Raw genomic sequence first — 18,443 nt, 5'->3', positions numbered from 1 at the left:
AAGAAACATTGCGTGGCAGGAAATGGACACTCCAGTGCAAGACACCCGCGGCGGCAACAGGCAAGTGCACCATCTCCATCTCCAAAACCAACACACCTCCCATAGATGTTAAATGATGATGTGTGATTGTCAGAGTATTTACTTGATTGTCAGTGTGACTACACCCAGAGAAAAATAACTATCAAGCTGGCAGCAACAGTCTGTAAAAGTGCCTCTATTTAGGTCATGTGTGTCTGTGTGTTTAGGTACCTCCAGGCTGACCCAGAGCACTTTGACCTGCAGGATTTTAAGTGCAACTTTGATGTAATTCTGCTTGAGCCTCTTGGAGGAATACTGCAGAGAATCAGGCATCAGCCACACTGAACGTTTCTGGACCTGGGATGATGTATGTATGCATGTTTGTCTGATTTTTGCTTGTATGTCAATACATATACGCTGGAGGCAACACTGGAAGGCCTCCAGCAAAAGTATTTCTGCTATCTGCTATTGTAGATCACAAAACTAGAAATTAAGGAGGTATCAGCTTGTCGTTCCTTTGTCTTCCTCTGGTGTGGCTCTGGTGAAGGCCTGGACTTTGGCAAAATGGTAATATGATCCCTTATTCAGTCAAAAGCACACATTAAGTACAGGCAGAAGTCTCAAAAATGTATCTTTTATTTTTTAAATCATAGTTTTGACAATGTTTCAGACAAGTTTGAAAAACTCTTATCCATATAAAACCTCAGGAGCTTTTTTAAACACCAGAATCTTACAGTGGTTCAACACGTTAAGGTCACAATTAACAACCATGGCCACATATTAGAATTTGTGTTTATTCTGGGGCTAAATGCAAATAATATTTCTTTCCGAGACCTGTCCGTGTCAGATCACAATTGCATCTTGTTTTACACTGTGGTTCATACTGTGGAGACAAATTACAAAAAGAAGATGTGTTTTTGTTTCACTGAAAAGTTGTGTAAAGTTTTGACATTTTGTCCATGAAAATGTGTGGGCACACTGGGTTTGTTTGCATTTTTTCAGGCATTACTTAAGATTTTATATATACTCTCTGAATAAACATTCTTTACACTTTTTTGTGTTTGTGTATTGATTTGTTTATCACAAGTTGTTCTTGAATATACAGTAGGCTAATGGGAGAAATTTCAACATTGCAGTACATATTTAGAAAGCAGAATAGATAAGAAGAATGTGTTTGAAGAAGCACACTGTTGTAGCCAATTTGGATTTGTGTGTGTGTGTGTGTGTATGATTGAATGTGGGTGTGTCAGTGGTGAGGCACTGGTTGCTATGGGTTACCTGCACACCTGTGGGCAGGGGTGGTTGATCAGTCACACAAAGGTTAGATAAGGGAGACACAGCTGAGGAGTGGCAGGGAATCAGGATCAGGGAAGCCACACAGTTTTTCAACCGTGTCTGTGTGTGTGAGAGATGGCTGAATGAGCTTTGTATTACAATTTTAGTATTTTTGTATGAGCTTGTTAAAGTCTGTTGGCACCCGGCTTTTTGTAGGTGTTTTTTAAAGATCTATGGTTAATAAAGTGTCAAACTCATTCCCATGGAGGACTTCATTTTTTACACACCACCATGAGTTGGAAATGACTTCAGATTCCCTCATGTGGCCTTTTTTGTAGTTAGATTGCCACTACACGCACTATTGCAGATACAAGAGCAGCGAGTTTCCTTCTAAAGATTAGTCATTTCAGGGTGATACTACCCTCTCACTGACAGCACAATTTTATTTTATCTTTTTAAATAATGGTTGATTTCAAGTACTTGTCACATACTGTACATGGGCTGACTGCTAATGCTCAATGAAAGCTGATTGGCTGTTCAGTTCACGCTCTTTCTGCATGTCGTTGAGCGTGTATGGAGAATGTCAACCAGGCAGAGTTGAGGAGGGGCACCATTTGGAAGAATGCCACTGATCTTCTTTCTTACATACGTCAGTGTGCATATTTCTTTGAGGTGGGGCCGTTAGTCTGGTATTGTGACTTTGCTTAACAGTTAGATCTACAAAGGCAAAACGGCCTCCTGAAGCTACATGAGGTATACATAGAAGTGCTATGTGCCTACTTATTAGAAGTCCAGTTAAAATGTTCAAACTACATTTTGTACATATGTTTACTGACTTTATTGACCCCTTTATTTTCAACTGGAACCACTGCGAGTTCCTGGTATTAAGTGAAATGGCAATCTCTTGAGAGATGAGACACAGATGGTTCACATAGCGCCTCTGGTGTCCTCAATGTAGTATTCACTGATTGGAGGAACAAAAGCGTCCCTATCTGGTGACGTCATCAAGCAGCGTCCATTCAAACACAAAATTGTAGACTTTTAATTTACACCCACGCACGCCGAAACCGGCCCCGGTGGGCGGTGTCAGCACTCGGTAAACGGCTCCCTTAGTCGTGGATCCAACAATCGCCTCAACATACACGAATTAGAGACAACAGCCACTAAGCAGTCCCAAACGGAGGTTTTAAACATTTTATTTTAGCGGCTAACTCCACCTACACGAAAGCCCTATATCGATCCCGAGCGCCCCGGTGCACATAACGAATGCACCCACTTGTGATTTTGTTTGAGCGGCTATTACACATTAGCCGGTTGTTAGCTGTCGTTATAGCTAGCTAATCACATATACTTCACGCTAACTTACGGTTTGAATGTAAGAACAAACAAGGGAATTTAATAGTCAGTCAGGAAACATTTCCAGCGAGGAAATGAATAGTCGACTACAAGAAATCCGCGAGAGACAAAAACTCAGGCGGCAGCTCTTAGCTCAACAGGCAAGTGGACAGTGTTGTTGTTGTTAGCAAGTAGCTAACCTGACAGCACAACCAGCCAGCTAACCATGTCTCTAGCTTGATGTTAATGTTGCATGGTAAATAATTTTGGACCGTAAGATGCATAAAATGAATCCGTGGTTTGTGACTGTCAGATGTCCGTCATACATTAACATTGGTCTTCCTCGAGTGGAGTCCAGACGCAAATAACTTGACTGTAAATGTAAATGGGGACAACACGTTGACGCTATATGTGTATAATGTAGTTGAGATAAACGAAACAAGTTTTAAATATATTATTTACAATCTGTGTCGAAAAGATTTGGCTAACAGTCACATTGCAGCAGTACAAAATACTAAGAATGCATATAGGCTACACTGTGGGATTAAAGGGGCACTACGTAGTTTTGGAGAAGAAATTCAAACTCAGAATTTTGATATTTACAATACTAATGAGGTGATAATACAAACTCAGACATGTTTTCCATAACTGAATAAACAAGCTGTTCTCAGAGGAAAAAAGGGTCCCCAGAACACTGTGTGAAGCTAGAAAGGTGGCAGGGTCCGCCAAATATAAACAAAGTAAAACAGTATGAAATTGTGTTGTCCTTTAAGGTCAGTTTGTTTATTCAGTCACAAAAAGGAGTTGTTTTTTTTTAGTTTGTTTAGGCTTTTAAAAAAAAAATCAGTCATTGAAGTTCTTTCTCTTCTGATTAAAATTTGGTCCCCAAAACCACAAAGTGCACCTTTAAGTTAATATAATTGTAAGGTATGCATTATATAATAACGGAGATCAGAATTAGAAAATATGCGGCTGTACACTTACTCTTCTCATTCTTGTTTCACCACAGTTGGGAGCTGAAAGCGCTGACAGTATCGGAGCTGTCCTCAACAGCAAAGATGAACTGAAAGAGATCGAGGAGACGAGAGAAACGTGCAGGTAATATGTGATTCTGTCCTCAATAAACAGAAGGGAAGGGCTGTCCAAACAGACAGACATGTGTACAGATGGACACCAGAAGGGGTTGAGCCCCTGCCCTTTTGCCCTCAGTGAGGTATAGGTACACTAGTATCGACTGAAAATAGACTCATTATCAAAAGTAGGCTAATCTGCCACTCTGTGAGTCTGTATTTGTCATGCATATCAATGTGTTTGGTACCACTCTTTTGTTAAATATTGCTATCACATTCACCATAAACAGGTCTTAGGGGATGCAATTGCACAGAAAGGCAGGGTGCCACTGAAAGCAAATTAATATACTGAATGTCTGCACAAATGCACATACTTAATGGCATGGGGAACACGACATGGCTTGGAGAGCCAAGCATATGACCCAGAGTAGCTGCCATTCCTTCTTGAGTTGTGCTGTTTCGTTCCTGTATTTCAGCAAATATTGAACATCCTTTTCTACATTCAGCAGCTCCCCTCAACTCGCCTTCAACATATTTTTGTAAACATTTGTCCATCTGTACATCACTATCACAACATACAGACATATCAGGGCAATAAAAGACATGTAAATATATTAAACAAATCATAATAACAAGTAAAATAAATATTTGTACTTTCTCTTAATAAATGAACGCATGAACATTTTAACATCTTGCCAGTTTTGCAATGTTGTTGTCAGTGCCAAAATGTTGATCCTGTGCTTTGGTGAGAGTGAATCTGGGAATGTATCTTTGGTTGTTTGTCTTTTTCAGGTCATCACTTGATAGCTTAGTCGCACCTTCCAAAAGGAAGGCACAGGCGGAGGGAGAGGACACGGAGGAAGATGTGGAAGAACAGAAGGTGAGCATTATCACATGTTGTGAGCATCATGAATCTATGTGGTCAAAGAAGCCTCCACCCTATTGTATGCATGTGGGTCATTGCATACAATCTCATCTAGGGCTTCCCAGTTCATTTTATGGATTTTCTTGAAAAAAAATCATGTTGAAACTTCTGTTAAATTCATGGCACCTTGCAAATCCAATAGTTGTACTACAAATACTTTTTAAGTTATGAATTTTGGAAGTTTAGCCCTCACAGCTACTGTACATTTCAGCATTTTTGTGATTCTCTGTACTTGTATTCTGAGCCTCACCAGTGGCTAATTTTTCACTGGATTGGTTTGAAATTTGTCCTGAACATCCAAGAGACCCTTAGGGAACTTGGCAACATGTTTCCATTGAAATAGTTGTTGCTGAATTGTTACAGTAATCAAATTAATAACAGGAATTACAAACAAGTCATTTTTTACCAGAACGAAGTCATTTTCAAAAATTCATCTCCGCTAGTTTTCACTTTCTTCCAACCAGACTTTGGTTCTGTGTCGTATTAATGTAGTTCTATCGCATTAGAAGTTATTTGGTCCTGCATAAAAAAATAAGCTCCACAGATCTTGCTAAATATTGCTTGAGCTGGAGCTGAAAAACACACTTTTATTTTTATTTTGACTGTAGATATTTATACTGTGTTGACTTCTGGTTCTCTATCTGTCTGGTACCTATTGGGCCTGTTTTTTATTGGGTTCTGGAAATTTGCAAGTTAACTTGTAATGGTTTGGTTTGTTGCATACTATATGATGTCATCTTGTTCTGTATGCCAGGACATAAAATTAATCTTAATTCCTTCGCTCAATGCTAAGAGTACAGTGAGAATGTATTACAAAATGCTTAGAATACACATACAGAGAATCACAAAAATACTGAAATTTAGCTGTGAGGGCCAAACTTAAAAATGATTTGGAGTCGAGCTATAGGATTTTGTAAGGTGCTATTAATTTGCTAAAAGTTTCAACGTGATTTTTTTCAAGAAAATCCATGACATGAACAGGGAAAAGTTCTGGATTTTGGGTGAGTTGGCATGGAATGACGCATGTATGTATTGTATGGTAATAAACCTGATTTATGTATTTCCAAACAAATATTGCAGTTATTTACATCATAAAAACAAATCGACACATGAAGGAGACAGCAGAAGCAGCTAAAAACAAAGAGCACATAATGGACAGAATGAGAGCAGAGAAGTAAAATCAGGACAAGCTGTTAAGTATGTATGTGGGAGTGTTTTAAAACATGAGATAAGCTGAACAAAATGTCTTCTCAGACATTCTGTTCCTCAGGGCACCGGGAAACAAAGGTGTGGTGGCTTGGTATTTTGGCAGAAAGTCAGAGCCTTCTTGCCTGATGATATCATGCCGTTAGTAGGCTACCTTGGAAGAGGTCTTAAAGGTCCTATTTGTAAGAAAAGTTTATTTTTGGGTCTCAATCCTGACTCGTCAAATACTGATGCTTTGGGATGGCAGCTGGCCCGACCAACAATCCCAATGCATCATTATTTATTAGTAGAGCTATGTATTGTTCTCAATTATCAGTTCCAAAGATTTGGGAGAGGGTTAATGACCTCTCTGCATGTCAGTGTGTGTGGCTACGCTCCATTTGGCTGTTTTAATAACCTTTTACAACTCAAATAACTGAAGATCAAGTTGGACAAACTATGTAGACCATTTTTAACTGTGTGTGTGTGTCTCTGTGTGCGCACGTTAGGATGAGGTGGAGGTGCAGCAGCCAGATGAAAGCAACCCATATGAGGAGGTGTACAAGGACTCAAGTACATTCCTTAAGGTTGGAAAACTTGCTTTGTCTTTCTTATACACACCACTATAGATGGAATCACTGCAACATTGTGCTAACCATCACTTCTGGGTGTCAAACTTGCTTATTTCCATTGGTTATTAACATGTTGGCCCAACCTATATGACATTTCTGCAGTGATAATGTCACGTACTGTGTTGCTTTACTAGCCTCTTTGATACCTTGACATCTACTGCTAACTGCTAGTTTTTGGTAAACTCAAGCTGTCAGTTAGGTCCCCAACCTAATGTTAGTGAAAGTGTTGTTATGAGATATGAAAGCATCAGATGAATTAGATGTATACACTTTGAATCTGATCATGAAAAATACAGTTAAGTTGTATGTCAGTTAGTGTACAATGCAGTGGTTTTCTGGCCGGAAATTATTGTAAACAAACATTGTGATTCAGTCTATATCTCTTTTTCTCTCCATGTCTTTTATTTTTTTTACCTTTGTCTTGTCACACTATTTATTATTTTTTTGGCCTGTCAAACAATGTTAATTTTATTAGGCTCATATTGATTCATACAGCCTGCCAAGTCAGTACATTCAAAGCATTTTTAATATACTTATAATGCAATGAGTATAATAAACGGATAAGAAATCTACATCAAAGAGAAATTATGTCAGACGTGCACTTGTCAACAATCCCTGATTGTGCCATCACTGTCACCCGCATTACCAGTATCAACCGCAGCAACTACTTTCACTCAAACAATTATCTTGTTAATTCCAACTCACTATTGGAATGGTGATGCTAATTAATCTGTCTAGAAGTTAAAAGAGCCAGCAGTCCAGATAAAGATTTTGCTGTGTGGTTATCCGTTGAGCATAAAGTGTCTCAAACTGTGGAACAGTCACCAGAGATGAACAAATCTTTTTTTGAACCCGTGATCCAAAGCTGGAAGGACACGTTTTATTTGGCTGATTGGATCTATGCACCCCAACTAACTTGTGTAAAGCTAATGGAATGTCAGTAACACACGCACATTACTCAGATGTACCTGTGATTACAGGTTAGAACCAGTTTGAGTGACTCACAGAATTGTTTTAGGTCACTGACCAAAACAAGATGTTTGTGCAGTGAACACATGATCAGCTTTTGTAAGTACACAATGTATTATTTCAGTTAGGGGTCATTCACACTATTGAAGGTGTGCTATGTAGTTGAAAATGTACCTAAACACACATTCACACTGTTTTACTTTGTTGACATTTGCTGGAACCTGCAACCTCTCTAGCTTCAAACAGTATTCTTCTTCTACTTTAAGGATGGGTTGATTATTCAGTTATGGACATATTAAATAATAAATATTGTTACCTTATTAGTAACGTAAATATAAACATTTTGAGTTAGAATTTGTTTACGAAAAACAACATGTGCACATTTAAAATAAAAATTAGCCTGAGAAAAACAGAGTGTTTTATATGGCCATATCCAGCCATTCATATGTACTCTATGATGTCTCTACTTATGCAGATATATTTTTCTAATTACCCTTTTTCCTGTTTATTTTATTTCATTCATTCTTTTTCAGGGCACTCAGAGTTTGAACCCTCACAATGACTACTGTCAGCACTTTGTCGATACAGGACACAGGCCACAAAACTTCATTAGAGATGTTGGTGAGTGTGTGTTCGTGTGTCTGTTTCAAGTACATGTGCATACCTGTGTATTGTTATGACCTCACCGTCCTCTGTGACTCAGGCTTGGCTGACCGATTTGAAGAATACCCTAAACTTCGAGAGCTGATAAGACTGAAGGACGAGCTAATCTCCACCACCAACACCCCTCCCATGTATGTTAAATGATGATGTGACTGTCAGAGTAAATATTAGCCTGATTGTTAAGAAGGATTATACTCTAAGGAATGACTTGAGGCATGTGTGTCTGTGTGTTTAGGTACCTCCAGGCTGACCCAGAGCACTTTGACCTGCAGGATTTGAAGTGCAAGTTTGATGTAATTCTGCTTGAGCCTCCCTTGGAGGAATACTACAGAGAATCGGGCATCAGCCACACTGAACGTTTCTGGACCTGGGATGATGTATGTATGCATGTTTGTCTGATTGGTGCTAGTATGCAAATAAAAATACACGGCAGGTCACACTTGAAAGACAAAAGTATTTGATATAGGCACGGATATCCCAAACAATAGCTGTTTTCAAATATGAAATGCAGACGGTGTACAGGGAATCACATGTATCACAGGAAAGGAGATTATCCGTGTCAGACGTGCTCTCACCGGCTGAAAATACTGTTTGTTTTAGGCGTGGGTTGCTGCCTTGGTAGTAGGAGGAGGAGGACTCATCCGTAATAATGACTGTTATTCAAGTCAATTCAGTTTATTTATATAGCCCAAAATCACAAATCACAAGGCCTCCGGAGGTTTTACAATTTCAACAGTGTAGGACACCCTCTGTCCTTAGATTCTTGATTCTGGCAAGGAAAAAACTCCCAAGGAGTTAGCCTGCACACAGTAGACCGGACAACAAAGCATTACAGTAACCACGTCTGGATGAAACAAAGGCATGAATTAAGATCTCAGTATCAGCCATGGACAGGAAAGTAGCTGGAAAAAATGTGATTTTGTTCTTTTTTTAAATGTGCTGATGAAAAGAGAAGTTAGGATTAAATGTAAAACCAAGACCTCTAAATTTGTAATTTGAGAATGATCTTTAACGGCACATATAACTGAGTATTGTCAGAATAATAGTACAATTATTGTCAGTAACACTATAACTTGGACAAGAGGTGAAATATATAGAGAAGAGCAAAGGGCCAAGAACATAGCCTTGAAGTACTCCATATCGCATGCCATTAAATATTGATGTATTATTATTATTATTATTATGATTATTATTATAGCAAACACACTGTTCTTTTAGATACGTAGGACTTAAGCCAAGCGAGAGCCAGGCTTGAGATCCCAAATTGTCTTTGTACTGGGTCTAAGCTAGTATCAAATGCACTACTGACATCCAGTAGAGAGAGCACCAAAGTATTTGAGTCAATAGTAAGTCAAATGACATTTACCACTTAAGTAAGTGCAGTTTCAGTAGATTGAAGCAGATTGAAGAGGTTAAAAAAGATTAAGTAAGCAGGCTAGAAAGGTTAGGGACTGGTCTATAGTTATTTAGAGACCCTGGATTAAGGTGTGGCTTTTTCTAAGTAGAAGTGTGACCACAAGTCTTAAAGCTAGTGGAGAAAATACCAGGTGTAAGTGAAACATTTATAATTCAGTATTGTAGGTCCCAGGTAATCAATGTTGAAAAAAATTCTATGGCTTACAGTATGTTCACTCACTCCTCTTTTCCTTCTCTGTTCTCTGCTTTTTTAGATCATGAAACTAGAAATTGAGGAGATATCAGCTCCGCGTTCCTTTGTCTTCCTCTGGTGTGGCTCTGGAGAAGGCCTGGACTTGGGCCGAATGGTAACATCCCTCATTTTGTGAATAGCAAACATTTAATTACAGGCAAACTCTAACTTTACTGGTCTCATTAGGTTTTGCAGCTTAAGCCAAGCCAAGCATGTTATTTTTATGGCTTGTTGGTAGGGGTGTCACGCTTCTCCAAATCCTGTTTTCATAATTGAGTCAACTTCTTTATGATGTCCTGTGGAAGTGTCACTCCATGGTCCGCGTGTGTGACATGTTGGGAACCCCCACTGATCAGTTTGCCAAAAGAAGAAGCTGCTATGTTGTTATGCTACTAGCATGCTGGACCTACTAGTGATTGTTTGTCCTCATCGACAGATTAAAAATAACAGTAAACTACTTGTTAGATAACGTAGCATTTTTTGAGTCAATCAGGAACTCATTGGTCCAGTGTGCAACTGAGTTAGGCAATCATTTTGAAGGGCATGTATTCATACAACACTATTCAAAGCTTAAGCTTCTCCACAAAAGAACCCTGGATTCAGGTGTGCCAAGCTGTCAAACAATAATCATCAAACAGTAGTTATCTTTGTTAAATAATCCTCACCTGCTGTTGGTGTGACGTGTGTCCTCTTTGAGTCTGTGTTAGAAAAAATGTTTTTTTATAGCCTGTACCAGAGTAGGTATGTTTATAATGCACTGTGAACTTTATGATTCACTTTAAGAATGAGCTCAAGGGTTTCCCCGCTGTCTGTCCAACATTCAGAAACCAAATATTCAAATTTGTATTGATGCAAACTGATGTAAACTTTTACATTTAAGCTTTCCTATTTTTTAAAAGTAAAGAAGAATTTTGACTGTTGGCTATCAGAGGATTGATTCAGTGTTTTGCTTGTGCTATTTTCAGAAGCACCAAAAAGCTAGGTGTGGACTGATAACTGTAAGATAATGATATGCGCAAAGCTAAAAGTGTTAATCCCTTTTTAATGCATTCATCCTGTAATATAAAAAAAAACATGACATTATCATTATTAAATACTTAAGTTCATAGTTAAGCCCACGCAGTACATGGTTCATAATAATACATATGATACCCATTTCAGTGTTTGAGAAAGTGGGGCTTCAGACGGTGTGAGGATATCTGTTGGATCAAGACCAACAAGAATAATCCAGGCAAGACCAAGGCCCTGGATCCAAAAGCAGTCTTCCAGAGGACCAAGGTACAGTATACACACACAGGCCTAAAAATAGGTAGATGTAAAGTTCACGAGAGCCATCTACACATGATATATTTAAAGTTAAATCCGTTTCAATTGTGTTGTCTACAACGCATTCCCCCCAGGAACATTGCCTAATGGGAATTAAAGGAACGGTGCGCAGGAGCACCGATGGTGACTTCATCCATGCCAATGTGGACATTGACTTGATTATCACTGAGGAGCCTGAGATGGGAAATGTGGAGAAGCCTGTGGAGATCTTCCACATCATTGAGCATTTCTGTTTGGGCCGCAGGAGGTTGCACCTGTTTGGACGAGACTCAACCATCAGACCAGGTGAGAAGGACTCGCTCTTTCCTTGGAAAATTTAGGTGATAACTGTTTGTTTCACAATGCCAGTTCAAATTAGTTGAAACACCGATGTTGAATCCTTACATTGTTATGATGAACTAAGATGAGCTAGTCACTACAGCCAAAGATAGCTACAGTAAATAATAAGCAAAGGTTAGCGGTTATGCTGCCCCTTTATAGTTTTGGCACTACCTTTTGAATTCTGGCAGTTTCTTACAAATGACAAATTTGAGAATATAACTTAAGCTGCAGCACTAACTTTGTCCTCAAGTGTTTCATGAGGTTGCTGGTTTTGCCACCATTTCACACAACAAGCCTTTTACATGTTTATGTACATTTGGATTAAATTTAGTAAAGTGAGTCATGACTGCTGATCACAGGCTGTAAACACGCAGTTTCACAACATCAAACATAATTTGCTGATTTGCCGGCAGCTTTGTCATCATTGGCGTTTGTTAGGAATATGAAAATGCCATCTATCAGTTGCGTAGGTTTGTATTCATATTTGGTGGAAAGTGAGATATTTTTTGTCAGATGGCCAAAATAATGTGTGCCCTTGAACTCAGTTTCACTTTTCTCATTCAAAAGTACACATGTATATGTACCAATAGAGCCTGAATTTAATTGAATATGTGTTTGCTGATAACAATTTGCCTGATTATTTTTCTTTAATTTTAAGCATATATTTTCACCAATTCCACTGCTACAAATGCCGGGCTCTTTTATTTATGTTTTACAGTGTCCCATCTTTTTTGGAATCAGGGTTTTATATTTGCTTTTAGTTTCTTAGTATCTTTACTTCTTCTGTGGCTCTACTTGATCTTATTGCTTTTTTTGTTTTCTTCTCTTTCTAGGCTGGCTGACAGTGGGCCCTACTTTGACGAATAGTAACTTTAACCCAGAGGCCTACGCCTCACATTTTGCTGTGCCGAACAACCACCTATCTGGCTGCACCGACGAAATAGAGAGGCTGCGTCCCAAGTCGCCCCCTGTTAAGCTGAAGTCGGACCGTGGTGGTGGAGCCCCCAGAGGGGGACGTGGTGGGCCAAATGCAGGAAGAGGAGACAGAGGCCGTGAAAGAAACCGACCAAATTTCCGCGGGGACAGGGGAGGGTTCAGGGGCAGGGGAGGTCCACATCGGGGTTTTCCACCTCGTTAGAGCAAAGAGCTCACGGCAACCAGACTGATGCTAGGAAATCCAATCTCCGCTGTATGCAAACACAAGCTTCTTTGTAATGTAGTTGGGTTATGGTATGGTTAGTATGTGAAAAATGAGAAGTTGGCAAATGTGATCAATCCTTGAGTCTTTGAATGTTTTTGGTTTCTTTATATTTTTTTAAGATTGACATTGGTATTGTTTGAATAAACATTCTTTACACCTTTTGTTTTTGTGTATTGATTTGTGTATTATTTCATGTCCTCAAATTTTTATACAGTTATTGAAGTAATGTCAGTATTAAAGTAGATATTTAGATAGCAAATGTGATTGAAAAGGCAAACACTGTTGTAGAGATACAAGGACAGCAAGTTTAAGTTTCCACTCATCTTCGTCAAATATGGTACTTCAGTGTGCATATTCCTTTGAAGTAATTCTTCTTAATCTAAATCTAAATCTATCTAAAATGTTCAAATTAAATTTGTACAGAAGTCTCCTGACTTTGTGTCCTGTGACTTTTCACCTGGAACCACAGCAAGGTTGGTTCCACAACTGTTGCACATTACCATGAAATTAAATTGGATATTCATGCCCTTTTCCGGATGAATGGTAATAACTTTGGTGATCTCCTACCTTCACCTAGTGACATCAGGAGAACATTATGTGTGCCCCATACTTTAATTTATCAAAAAAGATACCTGTGAAACTAATGACACTGCCTTGGCCTCAGTTGTATTTTGTGTGCAGCACTGTAATACGCTGAACTAAGATGGTGAACGTGGTAAACATGCCTGCTGAACAATGACATTGTACAAATTGTTAGCACATGATAGACATAGCATGGCTGCAGACTCTTAGTCTTGTTCAGCTTTAAAGTCTATCTATAGGTTCAACCGACATTTATCTCTCTGTTTCATGTCAGTTCCTGTTTTGCCTGTGGTCATGCAAAACTGTAATGATTTTTGTCTGTGTAAGTTTCTCGATGGTCTAGGTTGCTTCCTGTGCTGCCTATGCATAAACCAATGTTAGTGCGGATGTCACTTCTTAGTTATTTCTTTATAACAATATTTCTGTTGCACCTCATCCAAGTTTAGAGCTATTTAGTAATATTATATTGCATAAAGTTTGTATTTCTATGTTCAGGACCCCAGGAAGACTGACTCAATTGCCAGAATAAAAGTTGGCAATGTACATTTCTGCAAATCATTGATGGATTTAAAGTTTACATTTCTTAATGTTGAAACTTTACTTTTCTTTAGGTTCAGTGTTCTATATTATGCTGTGACAACGCTTTGCTTAGGGTCTGGTTAGATTTCGGCACAAAAAACTCTTAGTCAAGGTTAGAAAAAGATAAGTTTTGTATGTCGCGAAAAACTTGTGATATTGTCCACACATCTCAATAAAGATATCCAGTGTTTTCATACTTACAAATGTTGAAATGACACCTAGAACAAAGGTTTGTGGTCTGGCGCTTGGCAGCCCGCTCGCATAACTGTAATGAAAATCAGCTCATATATATATATAACGTGACTGTAATACGAGACTTACTGCAGAAATGTTGACATGATAAAGTAACCACGTACAACTTTGAATGTATCCATGGTTTTCAAAAGCATAAAGAGCCAATGTTTTATTCTGGCGACTGGGCTGGAAAATAGGCACAATCATGTGTACTAAAGTTTATTCAAATATTTTTAACATTCTTTAACACTATATATATATATATATATATATATATATATATATATATATATATATATATATATATATATATATATATATATATTGATTAAGCCTTATGGCTTGTCTTGCTTGGTATCTGAAACCTACTGTAACATCATTCTGTCCACTTTATACCATTCAGACACAGTGACTTCCAGTGTTAAAGGTCGAATTTGTAAGAAAGTAGAATTTTGAATCTTGTTCCCAACTCATCAAATTGTGGCCGTTTTGGATGGCGACTGACCCGACCTACAATCCCAGTATCCAAGTCAGTATTTGAAGAGTTGGGAATGAGAGTCAGAAATCAACTGTCTCACAAATAGGATCTTTAATGTCTTTCCATGGTATGAACAAAATCTGTGGCAACAATTTAGACCGCATATTGTAACATTAGATTGAGATCTCTGAAATGGATTTCATTATTTCTTGTCATTCATTTAACATTTGGAACTGAGACATTTTTATCAAAGTATTTAACCATAACAATTAGATTAGAATAGATGCATGCAGTTCCTTTCAAATGACTAACCAGGTGAGAACCTTGTTAGCATCCTCACTTAGCTTCCATTGCATAAGCATTACTCTGCTGCTGTGTTGCCAAAAGAGTAACAAAAGGTGTTGAAGTGATGCCACTTCAGAATTGAACTGAATGTGAAGAACAAACTTTGCCCTATCAAGGAAGTTCTTCAGCATCTGCAGGCTTTCCAGATCACAGTTCACTCAAATGTAAGATGGATTAACGCAACAAAGGTGTGTTCATTGAGTGTGAATCACAACAAAGGTTGCTGAAATGAGGAACATCATACCTTGCCAAGGTACACTCTGAAGAAGACAGAAGCCTCAACATTGAGGTGTACAGAAAACCTACACACACAGATCAATACTTGCTGTTTGACTCTCATCACCCCCTCGGGCACAAGCTGGGGGTCATCAGAACCCTAAACCATCGGGTTGAGACAGTGCCCACAAAGACCGAGGGGAAGGATCAGGAACAGAAGCACATCAGGGGAGCACTTACAACCTGTGGTTACTAGAACTGGACCTTTGTCAAAACCTCTGAAAGATCCAGAGCAGACAGAGAGGAGGAGACGGAAAAACGTAACAACATTGTCATTCCTTATGAACATTTGGGAAACTCAGGAGGATCTTCAATAAACATCATATCCCGGTTCACTTCAAACCTACCAACACACTGAGGCAGAAACTTGTCCATCTTAAGGACAAAACACCCAGGCACAAACAGAGTAAAGTAGTTTATGCTGTTCAATGCAGCCAGGACTGCACAGATTTGTTCATTGGGGAGACAAAACCACCTCTCCATAAACGAATGGCACAACACAGGAGTGCCAACTCCTCAGGTCAAGACTCTGCTATCCACTTACATCTGAAGGAGAAAAATCATTCCTTTGAGGACAACAATGTAAACATCTTGACCAGAGAAGACAGATGGTTTTGAGTAAAAGAATCCATCTATGTCAAACTGGAATGACTGTCTTTGAACAGTGGCCTACGACATTACCTATCACCCACCTACAATGCAGTACTGAGTTCCCCAGACAGCTTAACAACCATTCACACCTGGGCTCACCTAGCCCTAGCAACCCACATGAAGGCCGGTTAAGTCTTCAAGAAACTGAAACCAGTCCAGGTGCCTACGATACAGTACTTACATTTACCAAGGAAGTGCCAGCAGCAGTGATTGCCACTCAGAAAGCGAGACAGAGAAACTTTCCTTCGGAAAAAAGGCTGCATTAATGTGGTTTTGATAGATACTTATCAAAAGTATTAGAAGTTAATTCAGTTATTCTGATGCAGCATTGTGTCATCTGCACATGATTTAGGCAACACATGGATCTGACATGCTTCCTTCGATTGTCTGTAAAGTCATAATTTTATAAAGCAGGAAAACAATTTTTCGTGACAGATGTTTACAAAAACGACAAAAATGTTGACAAATTGTGTTGACCTTTCCACCTTGCATCACAGAATCCCGTTGTGATCTGGCTCTGAGACTACTTCTTTCCACAAAAACACACATCTTCATGAGAATAAAAGCGACTAACCCATCACAAAAAATTCCCCCACACATTTCTAAGGTGAAGAGAGACAGATTTCATGAGATGATTGAATGATATGGCTCACCCAATAGTCATTATAAAATCCAAATATTTGCATATTTGAAATAGTAGGCCTCCCATGTAATAGTATTTAAGCCTGCCCTTTAGGGTTTACTCTCTGCCTCAGGGGCTGACTGAGTGTATTTGGATGTGCAGAATGTTGCTCTTTTAATCTTTCTGACATGGTAATGAGTTGGAACAAGTCCTGCCAGTTAGTATTCCAATTTTTTAAAAATCCTGAGTGAGTCTCTCTCTAAGCTTTTCACTTGTAGATTTTAACTGAAGAGGGCCATGTGCCTGAGTGGTTTTATCAGCTTCTAACATCACTTGAATAACAGACAACTGACGTGATTATTCAGTTTTGCTGCAGAGTTGGATTTGGACTCTCCTGGGGTAAGAAAATGTGAATATTCAGTACTGGCATTGCTCTGTAATACTGTTTTTGATAATGCTCACCAGGAGAATCCAGGTCACATTTTTAACTTGCAACATGTACTGTATCACTTCATGTTCAGACTCATACTGAGTGAGCCAGTTTGTATTATGGATTCTGCAGGGAGCATAATCAAGCACAGTGATCAGAAAAACGGAAAAATGCAAAGCAGCACAACGGCTTTGCAATAAGAACTATGTTATTTAAAATGTCAATTTTTTAAGCTTGTGTTTGTGTTGAGAAAAAATGTTTTGTCTATTTAAAGACTACTTTGTGCTCTACTGCACTTTATTTTATTGAAAGGTGCCTCTAAAATTATAATAAAGATCTTACAATCTTGCATATCCTTGTGTACCCTCTGTACATTAGAGTTATTTACTTAAGCTTAAGAGATTAAAAGGTAAACACAAGAAGTATAACATTTCCACAATGCACAATTTGTCTTTTCTTAGCTGTACTGCTCTTAATGTACAGTGCATTGAGTGTGACTTTTCCACTCATAGTGCACTGCTCTATGAGAGTTACACACTGATTGCATCCTCTCGGAGGAAGCTGTTTTGACATCCTGTTAATTTACCTATAATTTATAGGTAATAATTTACCTATATACAGCCAACTACAGACATGGCTGCCATTTTCAAAAAGTTTTAAAGTACAAGATTGAGACTAATGTCAGTTGGTGTAATTGACAAATACTTGAAAAGGTTGACAACCTTTCATCACATAATGTAAATTTTTTTAGCCCACTTGTTTAAATTATGTACAAGTGTCTTAAAGTCTCATGAAAAGCACTAAACAAATAAATAAAAAATACAATAAAAATGCATTATTACATAATTTCATGGTAATATATTTAGTTTAAAAAAAGTCCAGAGGATGTCACTTACTAATCCAATTGCTTTCCTAATATTTCAGATGCATCAACATCAAGTAGTCCTCCTCATCCTACAGTGCCATCGCTGTCAGTCTAGAGAGCCCCGAGAATGTCACAGACTGGATACAAATATTTTTGCAGTGTTATTAAGTGAATTGAGAGACGACATAAATGTGGAAAATGAATCTAGAAATGTTTTTTTTTTATGTTAAGAGCAAATCATTGCTGTTATGGAAGCTGCTGGTTTAATGGATCGTGATACAAAATACAAATAAACACTGAACTTTGTCATTTGCTTTTTATTTAGCCTGCCAAAGAGACTCTTTCGTGTTCGTTGCTCAAATGCCGTGAAAGTCTATGTTTCACGCAACCGCCTGTCATAAAGTGGTCATAAATGCAGGAGAATATATAAATGATTCAGGCAGGAAGTGTGCAAAACTGATATGGTGAGTTCAGTTTCTGAAGGCCTAATTTCTTAACACCTGATGATATAACCTGCCCTTTATACATACGTACTGTTAATATTGCAACTAAAATGTAATATACGTATTCCCCAACCCACGGCCTTCATGTGGGTTGTTAGGGCTAGGTGAGCCCAGGTGTGAATGGTTGTTAAGCTGTCTGGGGAGGGAACTCAGTACAGCATTGTAGGTGGGTAATAAGAAATGTTATAGGCCACTGTTCAAAGACGGTCATTCCAGTTTGACATAAATGGATTATTTTACTCCTCTTTCAAACCATCTGTCTTGTTTGGCCAAGATGTTTACATTGTTGTCCTCAAAGGAATGATTTTTC

The 18,443-nt window shown here is 38.5% G+C and overlaps 1 protein-coding gene across 1 annotated transcript; it reads left to right on the top strand.

The window, feature by feature from the left end:
• The first annotated feature begins 2,492 nt into the window (after positions 1 to 2,492).
• Positions 2,493 to 12,729, top strand: mettl14 (methyltransferase 14, N6-adenosine-methyltransferase non-catalytic subunit). The gene is made up of 11 exons (XM_073463840.1): positions 2,493 to 2,789; positions 3,638 to 3,726; positions 4,491 to 4,578; positions 6,318 to 6,395; positions 7,943 to 8,030; positions 8,113 to 8,203; positions 8,308 to 8,449; positions 9,743 to 9,835; positions 10,882 to 10,998; positions 11,121 to 11,331; positions 12,201 to 12,729. The coding sequence occupies exons 1-11, from the start codon at positions 2,724 to 2,726 to the stop codon at positions 12,503 to 12,505; spliced, it is 1,368 nt and encodes a 455-aa protein (XP_073319941.1). The 5' UTR covers positions 2,493 to 2,723; the 3' UTR covers positions 12,506 to 12,729.
• Positions 12,730 to 18,443: the final 5,714 nt, after the last annotated feature.

The sequence above is a fragment of the Pagrus major genome, chromosome 1 (genome assembly GCF_040436345.1).
Source record: "Pagrus major chromosome 1, Pma_NU_1.0".
Classification (NCBI taxonomy): domain Eukaryota; kingdom Metazoa; phylum Chordata; class Actinopteri; order Spariformes; family Sparidae; genus Pagrus; species Pagrus major.
This window is presented reverse-complemented; position numbering and strand designations above follow the sequence as displayed.

Coding starts and splice junctions, on each gene's coding strand:
- mettl14 (XM_073463840.1), top strand. CDS start 2,724: ATGAATAGTCGACTACAAGAAATCCGCGAGAGACAAAAACTCAGGCGG. Junction 3,727..4,490: donor GAGACGAGAGAAACGTGCAG/GTAATATGTGAT, acceptor TGTCTTTTTCAG/GTCATCACTTGATAGCTTAG. Junction 4,579..6,317: donor AAGATGTGGAAGAACAGAAG/GTGAGCATTATC, acceptor TGCGCACGTTAG/GATGAGGTGGAGGTGCAGCA.